General features: G+C 39.7%; 1 protein-coding gene across 1 annotated transcript; it reads right to left on the bottom strand.

Annotated features, from left to right (window-relative positions):
- Nucleotides 1-11,621: 11,621 nt before the first annotated feature.
- Nucleotides 11,622-15,969, bottom strand: LOC127087369 (WD-40 repeat-containing protein MSI4). Its single transcript, XM_051028253.1, has 12 exons — nucleotides 15,417-15,969; nucleotides 15,247-15,312; nucleotides 15,069-15,143; nucleotides 13,837-13,912; nucleotides 13,320-13,518; nucleotides 13,053-13,134; nucleotides 12,848-12,921; nucleotides 12,536-12,647; nucleotides 12,356-12,430; nucleotides 12,188-12,267; nucleotides 11,979-12,078; nucleotides 11,622-11,873 (listed from the first exon to the last, which is right to left on the bottom strand). Exons 1-12 carry the CDS (start codon nucleotides 15,768-15,770, stop codon nucleotides 11,763-11,765), a joined length of 1,404 nt encoding a protein of 467 aa, XP_050884210.1. The 5' UTR covers nucleotides 15,771-15,969; the 3' UTR covers nucleotides 11,622-11,762.
- Between the last annotated feature and the right edge of the window lie 316 nt (nucleotides 15,970-16,285).

The raw sequence follows: 16,285 nt of genomic DNA, 5'->3' as shown, positions 1-16,285 counted from the left end.
ATTGCCTTTGTGAATCTTCCAAACCATGCCCGAGGGGACTGCTTTAGTCCATATAAGGCTTTCTTCAATTTACACACCTTGTTAGCTCCATTTGTTATGCCAACACCTGGTGGAATCTCCATATACACTTCTTCCTCTAAGTCTCCATGCAAGAACGCATTTTTAACATCAAACTGTTGCAATTCTCATCCACATGAAGCAGCAAGAGATAGTAAAATTCGAACAGTATTCATCTTTGCCACTGGGGCAAATATCTCCTCATAATCAATACCATACGTCTGAGTATAACCTTTTTCCATTAGTCTTGCTTTGTACCGATCAAGTGTACCATCAGATTTGTACTTTACAGTATAGATCCATCTGCATCCAACTGGACTTTTGTCTCTTTTCCTTTCAATAATCTCCCAAGTACCATTTTTTTCAAGTGCTCTCATTTCCTCATCCATAGTTTGGACCCAATTTCTATTTTGCAATGCTTCTTCAACAGATGATGGGATTTTCACAGAATCAACAGCTGCAATAAAACTTTGATATTGTGTGGAAAGATGTTTAGTGGAGACATATTGAGAGATAGGGTGTCGATATAGGGAGGGACAAGATCTTTTATCCTTCCTCAAAGCAATGGGTAAATCAACCGGATTAGTGTCACAAGTATCATAAATGGCACAATCATCACTAGAGGAATCATTTTCAGTACTTACCTCCGGTTCAGGCGATTGAATTTGTTTCTGGAGAAGGTCAGGTTTACTTCTTCTCTGATACACTAGAGTTGGTGCTGGAGGTGCTGATTCCTGTAAAACAGAAGGCCTTGAAGGACCAGGAACACTTACTGGCTCAGATTCAGGTGTTGAACTAGGACTCAAACTCAAACTAGGTGACAACTCGAGTTCAAGAGAGGGAACACTGATAGGTGTTCTAGGGAGGCTAGGACCAAGGATCAGAAACTCAGACTCAGACTCTGACTCTGACTCTAAGTCACTTATGTTCTCCCCCTGAGACTGAGAACGAGTGAAATATGACACATTTTCATGAAAGGTGACATCTTTGGAGACAAAGAATTTTCGACTCGGAGGATGATAACATTTGTACCCTCTTTTGTTGGGTGCATAACCCAGAAAGATACATCTGACAGCACGGGGATCCAATTTGTTGCGATATTGTTTGTGAACATGAACAAAAGCAACACAACCAAAAATGCAAGACTCAAGAGTGTGTAAGATAGGAACAGATGGAAAACGTGAAAGCATAAATTGGGCAGGACTTTTATTACCTAACACTCGAGATGGGACCCGGTTAATCAGATAGGCAGTAGTAAGAATTGCCTCACCCCAATAAGAGGTAGGAACAGACATTTGAAAAAGGAGAGATCTAGCAACTTCAAGTAAATGACGATTTTTTCTTTCTGCGACACCGTTTTGTTGTGGGGTGTCAACGCATGTGAATTCATGGAGAATACCATGTTTACTAGTGAAGTTGGAAAAGGTATGATTGACATATTCTTTACCATTGTCAGAACGAATTCTTTTTATGTCTTTCCCAAATTGCGTTTGTACCATATTATAAAATTGGATAAATATTTGTGGTACTTCAGATTTAGTATTCATCAAGAAAATCCAAGTTACCCGAGTACAATCATCAATAAATGAGACAAACCATTTTGCATCAAAGATATTAGAGGTAGGGGCAGGTCCCCAAACATCAGAATGAATCAAATCAAAAGGTTCATCACTTTTATTAAAACTGGAAGGAAAAGATACACGATTTTGTTTTGCCAACTGACAAACATCACACTTAAAAGACTTAACAGAATGGTGTAAGAACAACGACGGAAACATAGACTTAATTATATAAAATGGAGGATGACCGAGACGCTTGTGCTGAAGCCAAATTTGTGAGGCTGAAGAGGAAGACTGGGACTGGAAACAGGAGGACAACACCTTTGGATGGTCATCAGAGAAGTAGTATAACCCTTCCTTTTCCTTAGCAATTCCAATCGTCTGCCCCGTGGTAAGGTCCTGAAAAACACAATGGGACATAGAAAAAATTACTTTACAATTCAGATCACGGGTAAGCTTATGGATGGAAATTAAATTGTGGGAAAGTGTGGGAACATGAAGCACAGATTGCAACTGGAATGGAGGTTGCAAGTCAATATTTCCAGTGCCAACAACACAAGCATGAGAGCCATCAGCAACAGTGATATAAGGAATACTCGAAGGTGTGGTATAAGAGCATAATAACGTGGAATCAAATGTCCTATGATTAGTAGCACCAGAGTCAAGAATCCACGCATTCTTAGGAATATTACCACAAACAGTAAGAGATCGGGAACACAAACTCTTACCAGTAACTGCTAGAGACCCAGAACCAGAAGGCTTACTCATGGAGTCAAGCATAGACTTCAACCGTTCCACATCATTCTGACTGAAGGAGGAAAGATTAGTTCCCCTCTTTTCAAAGCTTTCAGTATCCTGGACATGTGTAGCAACATGTGCCTGATACTGGTGCATGTTGCGAGAACCGCCACCTCGGCTAAGAACCTGCTCCCTCCCATGAAGTTTGAAACACCTATCCTTTGTATGCCCTGATCGGTTGCAATGCTCACAATAGAATTTGTCACGAACATTCTTGGATGATGATGGTGGTGGTCCTTGTCTTGTTGTTTTGCTAGCTACTAATGCTGACACATCCGGGGGCTGTTCATGAAGCATAGCTTGACGACGGGTTTCCTCACTACGAACAGTGTAAAAAACTTCATTAAGATCAGGAAATTTTTCCTTACCCAAAATCTGCACCCGAATAGGGTCAAATTCAGCATTAAGGCCTGCTAGGAAATCAAAGATCCTATCCCGCTCAACAACAGTATTCAAGGTGGCAGTATCCTTGTTGCACTCCATCTTCAAATTCTGATACTGATCCAACTCAATCCAAAAACCATTGAGAACTCCAAAATACTCAGTGATCGAAAGATTTCCCTGCTTAGTGTTGAAGATTTTCCTCTTTAAATCATAACAAGCAGACATATCTTGTTTCATGGAATAACTGCGACGAAGATACTCCCAAACTGCCTTTGCACTTGAGAGATACATGCAATTTCTACTAATTTCTGGAGATATGGAGATCCAAATCCAAGTAATAATAGCAGAATCATCTTTATCCCAGGAAGGGAAGTTAGGAGCAGTAACCAGAGGAGGATTTCCTTCAATATGATCAAGCATGTCGCAACATTTTAGAGTGTGTCTGATGAACTGAGACCATTGAAAATAATTTTTGCAGGTAAGCCAATAACCTTTTTGAACGACAAAATCCTTAGCATTAAATGGGGCTGGTGGATTTGTGGGAGGTGGAGGTGGAGGTGGAGGTGGTTGATCGTTAATAATCTCAGCCATTGAAAGGACAATCGAGAGAAACAAACCAAGAAACAGGATGGGTTAGGGTTTCAAAGATGAGTGAACAAAAACAAGAAGCACGATGTGCTACAACACAAAACAACAATAACCCAAACACCCAAAAACAACAACAAACTGCAAAATGTAGTAAAAAAAAAAGGACTCCGCTACAAGGCGGCTAGGGTTTAGGCGGAAGCGAATCCCCCAAAATCGGGAGCTCAGATACCATGTTGTAAAATATTTCACTGATATATTAAAAAGTGATACTTACATGTTACATCTACATGCTTTAAATAAGAGAGAATAGAAAACCTAATGGGCTTTGACTAATGGGCCTCATTACTAATAGAAATAATTACTATTTACAATCTAATATTTACAACAACTATCATATTTTTCAACTTTAAGTCTCTAACATTGGTTCAACAAGCCAAATACCATTGTTGGTATTGTTGGAGAGTGTATGCCTAAGTGCGGAGCTTTCGGAAACACTCCCATGGATTCTCATCTAACTTATCTAGAAGCAACTTTAAAGAAGTTAATCGACAGATAAGCAAGAATATGAAAAGAGATGCATTAGTGTTATAATTTTTTATTAAAAAAAATGCGTGAATTGTATTCCGGGAACTCACTAAATTAGTGTAGATTTCAAGATTCAAAGAATACTTATTCTCATCTAACTTATTTAAAAATTACCGTGAAAGAGTTAATTGACGAATAAGAATCTGAAAGGATATGCATGTGAGTAAATTTCACCACTACTAAAGTGTTTTATAATTGAATTAGTGGTTTCTTATTATTTAAAAAATGTGTAAAGCTTAATAGGTAATGTTGACACTAACAAATAAAAGAATGTTCGTATTTGAGCATTTTTAGATAGATCAAATGGTCCAACAAAACTAATTCAATATGAATGCCCAACTCAAAACTTCGCCTAATTAGACAGAAAAACCAATAAACCCTCACTAATGAACCGAGCAATAGAACTTGACATCGCGCTCATCTTAGCGGTTGAAGACTATCTAACGAGATCTCTCGTATTATGTGTCATAGTCATTAAAGATTGTTCTAATCGCCGTTCATATATAATTGTGGTCTTGTGTCACATTAAGGTACGATTCATTATACTCTTGTAAGTTACACTTATCTAATATTACTGACTTGCGCGGTGGAGTGTTAACCTTGTAAGTACGCTCCCTCTCCATTTATCGAAGACTCACTTTACCATACCAAAGACCCCCCACAATGGAGTTTCCTAACACCTCACCAATCTTTTGTTCCACGTTAGAATAATGGTGTCGTGTGTGGAAATCGTTTTTTGATTCTCACGAAATTTTATTTGAGACTTTTTTATATTTTTATTGTAGCTTATGGGTTATAAGTTAGTGTTGTAACAAATTCTATTGAAGTCGAAGAGTTAGTGTAGTTGTCGAAATATGCTAGGTTGATAACATGTTGAATTAGGTCGGACTGTTTGGCCAATTGTTTAGTATGTTAGTTGAAAGTTAGGGTTTAATTTTCCTATAAATAGCATACTAGTCATCACTTCTCTATCAATCCTTGATAATCCTGATCAGAGGGAGAAAGTGGTGTTGTTGAGATTCAATTGTAAACATTGTTCTCTATTGTGTAATTGAAATAAGAATCCAGGATTTTATACCACTTAATTTGAATTTTTCTTTCTCTTTCTTCTTTATTTCCTTTACTTTGTGGTTTTCTTAGTTGATCAAGAAACCGATCATACTTTATTTTCTAGGCATCGCTTTCACAACATCTTTGTTTCACCTCCACAACCGTTTCTATTTGCCAATGCGATCACCTTAAATTTTGATCACAATCATCCATGGTAGATTCTAAAGTAACATGATATGCGCTCATCACAACACCGTCCTTACAACTGACGTCGTCGTGCCAATCCTCGTCTCCACCCCTGGAGATCCACCTCCTCCCTTGAGACATGCAGTGTGCTTTTGATTACTTCTCCAATCGCCACATCTCCGAGATTTCAACCTCTTTGTTGGTTGGACAATGAACTTTCCATGTTCTTCCTTAATTCCAATCGTTTCAACAACTACTCCCGGACCATACGCCAAAATAACTTCCACCACAAATGCAATTTCTTGGACCGTAAATGTCTCAAAACCTCGAGTAACTCCAGGCCAAACTCGGTATACAAGGCACAAACGAACTTATAATAGTTATATATAACTTGATGCAGCAGCAAAACGTGCATCTTCTCAACAAGAGATCTCAAAGAATAGAGGAAAACCAACAAAGAGCTTTGTTATGAGTCATTGCTCAATTGAAGGTACTACAACGTGGAAACCTTGGGACCACGTTGGGTCACACTAAAGGAGGGAATCCAAATTGTCTGAGCATCAACCGTCAAAAACACTACAAACCTCAAAAATCAATTAGGTGTGTGACTAAAGCCATCAAACCCCAAGTACGAGAAAGTTATGCGACCAAGAACACCTAAACCTTGAATTCGAATATGGTGAGTTGGGCTCACCCCCTCTTGGTAGTTAGACATTCAAATAGTAGGACATAAAGCCCTCTCTCACGTCAACCTCTTACCAAGTTTTACTTTGAGGCAAGGAACAAACTGATACACCCCCCATAAGCCCAACCCAAAACAGTGTCCCAAGGCCCAATGAAAATGAGTCAGATGATGAGGTAGTCCAGGAATTGGGAAAGAGACAGCCCAAAAAGCCAGCATGGATGGAGGATTACGTGTGCGGCTGAAGGATCTAGAATAGTGTTATTCCTTTTAATTTCATTTCTGTTATGCTTTTGTCTTTTCCTGAAATCGTGTTGGGTTGTTAGAGTTTGTTAACACCCACTCTCCTTTTTATAGCTGTACTGGAGAACCATTTGGTCATGAGGAATATTAAGAAGATTTCTCCCCTTCATTAGTTTCTTTCTTCTTCTCTTGTGGAGCTAACACTCGCTCGAAGAGTGCCGATTTCGATCACCTAAGTGCAGTAGGTGTATCATTGGTGCTTTCATTGAACAATGTCTCACGACGCCATTATGAACGCCCTTCAATCCAAACTCGATGCCCAATCCTCATCCCTTAGTGCTCTTCTCCAATCCTCCCTTGACGCACACTCAGATTCCATTCACAACACACTTCATCAACACCTTCTGGAAGTAGATTCTAAGGTTGCGCATCTCCGTACTGCATCACCTTCATCCGTTACTAGCTCTATCTCACGTTCGCTCAAGTTATCGGTTCCCAGATTTGATGGTTCGAATGCTTCCGATTGGCTTTTTCAGATTGAAGCGTTTTTCAATTTCCACGACACACCGGAAGCTTCGCGTCTCCAAATCGTTTCATTTCATTTGGAAGGTCGTGCAGCTGGTTGGTTTCAGTGGGCTACGCGCAACAACTTGTTCACCTCGTGGCAAGCGTTTCTCACATCCGTTCGCCACCGCTTCGGTCCGACGGCGTATGAAGATGTTGAAGGTGAGCTTTCCAAACTATCACAAACGGGTTCAGTTGCTGATTTCCAAGCTCAATTTGAGGATCTCATGAACAAGGTTAACGGTATCTCAAAACCACTTTTAATTAGTTTTTTCATTACCGGCTTGAAACAAACTCTCCGTCGTGAGCTGCAATTTCACCGTCCCCCAACGTTGATGGAAGCCTTTGCTATGGCTCGTGCGTATGAGGCGCGTTTGGGTGACAATCCTCCGTACTCCAAAAATTGGACCCGTAATTCCACTAACCCACCTATCACAACCACCCCAATCCAACAACCTTCCACGCAAATCCCACAATCCCAAACCACACCTCCACATACAAAACCAACTTCATTACCTCATCTGCTTCCCACCCCTCAATCCACCTTACCCGTCCGTCACCTTCCACCGGCAGAGATTCGTGATCGCCGTTCTAAAGGCCTTTGTTTCAAGTGTGACGAAAAATGGAATCCATCTCATCGTTGTCGTAGCAAAGTTCTCTTGCTACTTGGTGTTGATGATGATGAACATGATATTGATATTGAGGAAGCTTCTCATGAGGATGTGTCCGGGGACATATCAAGCCTTAACGCCCTCTCTAGTCAGCTCCAAGGCCGTTCTCTACGCGTTTCAGGTGCGTACGGTAACCACCAATTTCACACTCTAATCGACAGCGGCAGCACACATAATTTTATTAATCCGGTGTTGGTGGAACGGTTAGGCCTTCCAATGACTCCTTGCCCGCGTTTCCGGGTGGCTACGGGTTGTGGCTCCTCTTTATTATGTCAATATTGTTGCCCTAATGTACCTTTACTCCTGCAAGGTATTACGTTTCCAGTTGATCTTTTTGTGCTTGCAATTGAAGGCCCTGACGTGGTGTTAGGCTTTCCATGGCTTCAATTATTGGGGAAAGTTGCTCATGACTACTCTGCTTTGACAATGGAATTTCTATGGGAAGGTCAACCAGTCACTCTTCGCGGTGACTCCTCAGTCCACTCTCACTCGGTGTCTTTACTCCAATTCCAGTCCCTGGTTCATAGCGACACAGTTGCAGGTATCTTCACCATTACACCATGCCCTGAAACTTCAACTAAAATAGACCCACCACAATTTCCCCAATCCCTCCCTGAACCCGTGTTAACCATACTGCAACGTTTTCGGCATCTTTTTGTCGCTCCGACTGGTTTACCACCTCACCGTTCTATTGACCATCGCATTCATTTGGTTGAGGGCACCAACCCAATCAATGTGAGGCCATACCGTTATCCGCAATTTCAAAAATCAGAAATGGAGAAATTAATTCGGGAGATGCTTGATCAAGGCATAATTATCCCGAGTCACAGCCCTTTCTCTTCCCCGGTTTTGTTGGTTCGCAAAAAAGATGGATCATGGCGATTTTGCGTTGATTATCGCGCCTTGAACGCTGCTACCGTTAAGGACAAATTCCCCATCCCTACCATTGATGAATTGTTGGACGAGCTTGGGGGTGCTACCATTTTCAGTAAGTTGGACCTTCGTGCGGGATACCATCAAATACGGGTGCACCCGCGCGATACATACAAGACTGCTTTTCGCACACATGAGGGGCATTTTGAGTTCCTCGTCATGCCGTTCAGTCTCACCAATGCACCCTCAACATTCCAAGCAACGATGAATCGGTTGTTTTCGCAGTTTTTGCGACGGTTTGTCATTGTTTTCTTTGACGATATTTTGGTGTATAGCAGTTCTCTTGCTGATCACTTGCAGCATCTGGAGCTAGTTTTGAATTGTTTATTCACTAACTCATTTTATGTCAAGCTCTCCAAATGCTTGTTTTGTCAAGAATCAATAGACTATTTAGGCCACATTGTGTCATCTCAGGGAGTACATGCTGACCCTGCCAAGTTAGAGGCTATGGTCAAGTGGCCTATTCCTTCCTGCATCAAACAGCTTTGTGGTTTTTTAGGCCTCACAGGGTATTATCGCCGCTTTATTGCCAATTACGCTAGCATTGCAACACCGCTTACTGACCTTCTTCGTCACGATGCCTTTGTTTGGTCCTCTGAGGCAGCTTCAGCATTCACTACATTGAAGCAAGCTATGATGGCAGCACCGGTTTTGAAACTTCCAGACTTTGACAAAGAGTTTATTATCGAGACTGATGCTTCACAGTGTGGAATTGGTGCAGTACTTATGCAAGAGGGCCATCCGATTGCTTTTTTTAGCAAAAAATTGGGACCCAAGATGCAGGCTGCTTCAGTATACATCAAAGAACTTCATGCGATTACGGAGTATGTGTTGAAATGGAAACAATACTTATTGGGCCATTTTTTTGTAATTCGGACAGATCACAAAAGTATTCGGGAACTCCTACAACAAGTCATTCAGACGCCAGATCAACAAGCATATGTTCGCAAGTTATTGGGCTTTCATTTCCGCATTGAATATAAACCGGGTGTGTCAAATAGGGTCGTCGATGCTTTGTCCCGCGTTCCCACAGAGTGGGATTTGGAACCTACCCCTACTCTAACCATGTTTTGTGCATTGGTGTCTACTCCCACATTCTCAATTTTACAGCAACTGCAACTTGCGAATCAAACAGAGGTTTTTTTCTTGGAATTGCATGAGAAACACAAACAGGGACTCCTTCCTCATCCATATTCTGTGGTAAATGGGGTTATCCTTCACAAGGGAAGATATGTTCTGAGCCCCACCTCGGCATTATGTAATCAAGTTCTGACGGAATTTCATGACACACCAAGTGGCGGTCACGCCGGGGTTAAACGCACCTTGGTTCGTGTTGCTGCAAATTTCTTTTGGCCTAAGATGCGCCAAGCAGTCGAAGCATTTGTGGCCTCTTGTCTCACTTGCCAGCAGATCAAATACTCCACACAAGTTCCAACGGGTCTGTTGCAACCGCTCCCGATTCCAGAATCAGTTTGGGAGGATGTCACCATGGACTTCATCACCGGCCTCCCCGTCTCTCAAGGTTCCACCGTTATCTTAGTTGTTGTGGATCGATTGTCAAAATCCGCCCATTTTGGTGCTCTTCCTACTGCCTTTACAGCATCTCGAGTTGCCGATTTGTTTATTTCCATTGTCGTCAAGCATCATGGCTTCCCCCGCTCCATCATCTCAGATCGTGACCCTGTCTTTCTCAGCTCGTTTTGGAAGAACTTATTTGAAATGAGTGGCACCAAATTGTCCATGAGTAGTGCCTACCACCCACAAACTGATGGGCAGTCTGAGGTGATTAATCGCACACTGGAGCAATATCTTCGCGCCTTCACACAACAGAAACCAAATACTTGGGTGAGTTTCTTGCCATGGGCGGAGTTTCATTACAATACCAGTCACCACAGTGGACTAAAAATGTCCCCGTTCCAGGCACTGTATGGGCGTAAACCTCCTTCTATCCCTCTATACACTCGAGGTTCATCTACACTTCCCGCGGTTGATGACGCTTTAATGGATCGCGATGAGCTTCTCCGTCTGCTCAAGACCAATTTATTGGCAGCACAGCACCGTATGATCCAACAAGCTAATAACCACTGCCGCGACCTCCAACTCTCTGTCGGCGATTTGGTTCTTGTCCGCTTACAGCCATACCGCCAAAATTCTGTCCGCCGTCGCCGCCAACACAAATTATCCAAGAAATATTACGGTCCTTTTTCTATCATTGATCGTATTGGTCAGGTTGCATATCGACTCCAGTTACCGGAAGGTAGTCGCATTCATCCGGTATTCCACATTTCAAATTTGAAGTCGTATCGAGGACCAACTATCACTCCGTCGCGCGATCTGCCTGAGAAGAGTTTTACAAATCAGCCGGTGGAGACACCTTTAGCAATTGTTGCCACTTGCACTGTGTTAGTAAACGGGTCTCCACTGCAGCAGGTGCTGGTACAGTGGGCAGGTTGCTCACCTGATGAAGCATCATGGGAAGATTGGGATCCGTTCCGCAAGGTTTTTCCGTCTCTGCACCTTGAGGACAAGGTGATGTTTGAAGGAGGGAGGAATGATACACCCCCCATAAGCCCAACCCAAAACAGTGTCCCAAGGCCCAATGAAAATGAGTCAGATGATGAGGTAGTCCAGGAATTGGGAAAGAGACAGCCCAAAAGCCAGCATGGCTGGAGGATTACGTGTGCGGCTGAAGGATCTAGAATAGTGTTATTCCTTTTAATTTCATTTCTATTATGCTTTTGTCTTTTCCTGAAATCGTGTTGGGTTGTTAGAGTTTGTTAACACCCACTCTCCTTTTTATAGCTGTACTGGAGAACCATTTGGTCATGAGGAATATTAAGAAGATTTCTCCTCTTCATTAGTTTCTTTCTTCTTCTCTTGTGGAGCTAACACTCGCTCGAAGAGTGCCGATTTCGATCACCTAAGTGCAGTAGGTGTATCACAAACTCTTGGTCAATCATGCTCTTCAGAGACGGCAAATAAATCAAATGGGAACAACCCTGCATCGACTGCAAAGAATCAAGGACAGTGAGCCTTTAACAAGGACAATGATAATAGCAAGAATAAATATTACGCTATAACCAATGAAGAATTAGCACCCTCTCAATAGCGGGATTAGATATGAAAGTTATACATTTCATTCATAACAGATGAAAATTTATGATCATTCATTCATCCCATATTACCAAGTACCATTACAAAAGAGCAGAAGGCCAAAACTATTCGGACAAAGTGAAAACGACCCAAAAAAAGCCATTTAATTTTTAAAAAAGCCATTTTAAAAAAAAAGCCAAAAAATTAGAGAAATCTACGAGGCAGTCAGAAGATTCAAATATAGTTTTCCTCAAATGAAGGTTGGAACTGATCAAGTTGTAGTACATTATAATTGTTGTCCATTGTAATATATACTTATTAAATAACATTCCACCTACTAAAACATTCTACATAACTGAAACATGCAACCTATTTGTTCAGATTCTCAGTGTCACAGCCTAAGATATGAGATTTGAACGAATTCAGCTCGGCCATCACTTCCTCCTCTGGTCGATAAATTAAATCCATCATCCGCCAAATCTGCAATAAATCAAACAAAGTATAATAAGTCTCAGCAAAATTTAACCCCACTTGATGTTGTAATCTGCATGGATGGTAAATGTTCAAACCAAAATATCTGTTTACCTGTAGGGTGCCACCTCCACCAGTGCTAGCACAGTCATCAGAGACACTAACAATTGTCCATGGATCAGCTGCATTCCAATGAAAGTCCACAACCTTATCCCTGGATACAGAAACTCCAACCAATTAGCATAATAGCATATATATAATGTTGAATTCCAAAGAACTGGATAAAGATAAATGAACATGTGTATGACCATCTGCTATCATACCTATGTCCCGCATGACGAAAGAACAAACCAGGGGAAGCCTGTGATACAGTTGGATCAGCAGAACCCAATGTTTTACCAACCTAAAAGAAACAATATTAATCTCACCAAAAAACAAAAATACAATATGCAGGAGTGATAGAATAGCTTTGAAACTTGTGGAGTTCAAACCTTTTCATGGTCCCAGATGTTTATAATGCCATCTTCAGCACCACTTCCAAATACAGATGATTTAGCAGGACACCACTGAAACAGATAAAAGTTGAGTCAAAGATCAAAAACTTCAAATGGCCTTTTAATTTAAATTTTAAACTGCAATTAATTGAAAGCAATGCAAAATCTTCCAGTCACCTGTACACAGAGGACTGGTGCTTCATGGCCTTCAAATTTAAAAATAGGAGACCCAACCCCACTACTGTTTAGTTTCCGGCGATCAAACATGCGAACTGAATTGTCAGCAGAACTGAAGCAAGCAAAACAAAAAATTAAAATGAAGAACCATAGCCCAAAAGTTTTTTGGTAGCCAGAAAAAAAGGATCCAACTTCAAAGCTAAACTCATCAATGGAATTAAGAACCATAATAACTAATTATGAAGAAAAATCAGAAAGGCGCATAAATCTTAATTTATGTTCATTCATAATACTGAGGGAAAGGGCATATACCCAGTTAGAATTAAGTTTATATCATGAGTATTCCAATCAACACAATGTACATCACCATCATGTGCTTTCTCAACCTGCATTAAAGAACAAAGTTAAGATAACCAAACATAAGTACAAAGGATGAGATCTTTGGGAACTTGAAATGAAGGCAATAAGTTGTATTCACATTATTTTCCTCTTTTAAGATGAAATGATTCATTCATACCTTAACAGCTGGAGTAGTTCCAACACGAGCATCCCAGAGTATGAGACAAGAATCATCACCTACACTACAAAACTCTTGTGCACTGCAATTCAAAACAACAAAAAACATGACTTATATCAGATAATGATCAAATAAAACCATTAATAATAACTTTAAAACAATATAGGTAAAAAAGAATCCAAAAGTAATTCCATTAGGATTTTACTGACCCAAAAAAATAGATACACATAAACTACCACAAGCATGACTAATACAAGAAACAGCTACCTTGAAGGGCAAAATTGCACATCTTCAACAGTATCTTTATGACCACGGTAGATGCCCCTTGGTCCAACAGAGGGGCTTTCTGCAGTTTTCTCACCACTTCCACCAACATTAGAGCCCTGTTTAACATCAGGTCCTGCTTCAGTAGCTAAAGTTGCAATGTGATCATGAATACTCCATAACACCACATGTTTGTCCCTGCCTGTCATTAGGTAATAGGTATTCTCAACAGATCAGCAAAATAGAATGTAGTATATGGAGTAAGCCATCCAAAAAGAGTAAGAATATTATTGATATTTGATCCTTGAGCAAAAATAAACATAAAATAAAGTATTGTGGGAGCAAAATTAATACAGCATTATAAGTTCACCACATTGAACAAACATTCTATAATCACATTGTGCTTTTGATATCAACACCTTAAAAGACTTTGTATAATGTTTGAACTTGATTAAGAAGTTCAAATCAATACAAAATAAACATTTGACATCTTTTAGATGAAAAGGACTCAAAATCCTACCTCCAGAAAGAACAAAAGGCTCAGTTGAACACATAGCCAGTGCAAATTCAGCATTATCTTTATGCCCAGTTAATACCTGCAAAATAGTAGCCTACAATTTCAGGTGCCTGACTTTATGAATAAAGATATGTTGAATGCACATTATTTATTTAGGCAAAACAGTGAATTCAAACTTCTAAATTACTTAGCAACCAAAAGAAGCTAATTTATGAGCATTGTTGCTAAATAGCCAGTAGCCAGTAAGCAGTATAGCAGCACTCTACCATTATAGCATGGCAGAAGTTGGAAAAACTGCTATTGTTCCCACATACATTATTTAGTACAAAATAGTGTCAAATAGCCATTAGAACAGGGCTGCTGCACTATCGCATAGCAGAATTATAACAGTCCACTAATTTCCACAATCAACACTGCTTATGAGTACAACTAGCATTTACCATCAAACAAAGGGTGGACCTAAATTATTTAAACTATGCAGGGAACAAAATTAAGATGATTAAAATGATAAATGGACAGTTGGTTTAGGGTTTAACAATCTGCTATTTTCCACAATTGCCAATCTTTATGAGTACAATTACAGCATGAATCAAAGAAAGCATGGATTTAAATCAATTCAATTACAAAGGGAACAAAAACAAGAAGATAATTAAAATGAAAAATGATAAAAGGATGGCTAGTTTAGGGTTTAACAATCTGCAATTATTCACAATTGACAACAGTGCTCATGGATAAACCAAACAAAGGCAGATTCAAATTAATTCAATTATGAAGGGAACAAAAATAAGAAGATAACTAATATGAAAACTATAAAGGGGTGATTGGTTCTAGGGTTTAACAATCTGCTATATTTCATAATTGTCAACACTGCTGGTGAGTAGAATTAGGGCATGAAAGCAATCAAACAAAGGTGTCCAAATTAATTCAATTATGAAGGGTTTAGGGTTTAACAGACCACTATTTTCAGCAATTGACAACACATCTTATGAGTACATAAAACATCTATGGATAAAGTGGTACTTTTTTAACTTCACAAAGGCCATGCTGGATCATGGATATATATTCATAAAGACGACTAAACATATAGATTCACACTATATATCATTATCCAGTAACAGATACTTATTAATACGAGACATTAATTCATAAAGAAAAAAACTACAACCTAATCAAAAAATTAATATCAAAAGGAATAGGGTGACAGAAAAACAAATTCAGAAAACAATAATACAAACCAAGTCTGGGACAGAAGTGGGAGCCCCCAAAACAGCATTCCGATTAGGTTGAGATTCAACGTTCCAAATCAGCACCTGTGATACAAAATCAAAAATCACACTTCCATCACAGAAAATGAAAACAAAATTTTCAAATTTTTAAGATTGCAATCCAAATAAAAAGCCAAACACTACTTACATGAGGACTATCAGTGTGAGTCGCAATAATATTCATATCCAACGGAAATTCCCTGATCCTATTAACCTAAAACACAGAAAACAAACAAATCAAAATCCTCAATTTAAGCAAAAACAGTGAAATTAAACGCATAAATCAGTAAATAAAATGCAAAAGTGACGAAATTGAACCTCGCCAGGATGAACAATAGTTTTATGCTTCTTAACAAACGGAGAACGAGCCTCTTCGTTAAACTGCGAAATATGTTCCGCAGCAGCAACCCTAGGTTTAACAATTTCACAATTAGCGATAACTAGGGTATTCGGAACAGTGCCGTCGGTTTGCTCCGACAGATACAAACGGTGGCGATTCTTGTACGTTGCATGATCGATAAGAGAACCCCAACGGCAGGATTGCGACGGCCAGACGAGATTGTGATTGGCAAGCCAGTCATAGAGGACGGGGACGAGAGACTTCCATTGACTGTATCGGTCTTCCACAGTCATCGATTTTGAAACTGACCCCTCTTTCTTTGAATCCTTCATTTTCGCTTCTTTGTTCTTTTTCTCTGTTTCTGTGATGTATGAGACAAAAAATTGTTCTTTATTTATACTGATATTGGATTTTTGGTGTATTGGGTAGAGAGCGGGAAGAGAGATATGGTGAATTTGAATTTCCCGCTTCGTTTTTCTTTTATGTTTTCGCCACCATTTTTGGGCTGTTGTGTTTTTTTTTAGGGTTTCTGTTGTATTTCAAAAGTTAAGAAGTACTGTTTAGGTAGATATGGGAATGGATTCTCATCCGTTAGATATATGGTTTTCATACCAAAAGAAATACACATTTTAATGCTAGAGATTTTATTTAGATTTTAATGTTGAAAGAGGATTCAAATCTTATAGATTTTTAGTTTTTTAGATTTTATATGTTAGTTAATGTGCAAAATGAGTTTTGTAAATAAATTTGAAAAAGGTGAATCATTTCTTCAATGTAAAACTTTTAATGTTCTCATGCAGGATTAATAAAAAGTTGTGATTTATATGGGATCAATAATTTTGTGGCT

This window comes from Lathyrus oleraceus, chromosome 5 (assembly GCF_024323335.1).
Source record: "Lathyrus oleraceus cultivar Zhongwan6 chromosome 5, CAAS_Psat_ZW6_1.0, whole genome shotgun sequence".
NCBI lineage: Eukaryota > Viridiplantae > Streptophyta > Magnoliopsida > Fabales > Fabaceae > Lathyrus > Lathyrus oleraceus.
Note: the sequence above shows the minus strand (reverse complement) of the source record. Positions and strands in the feature narration are given on the sequence as shown.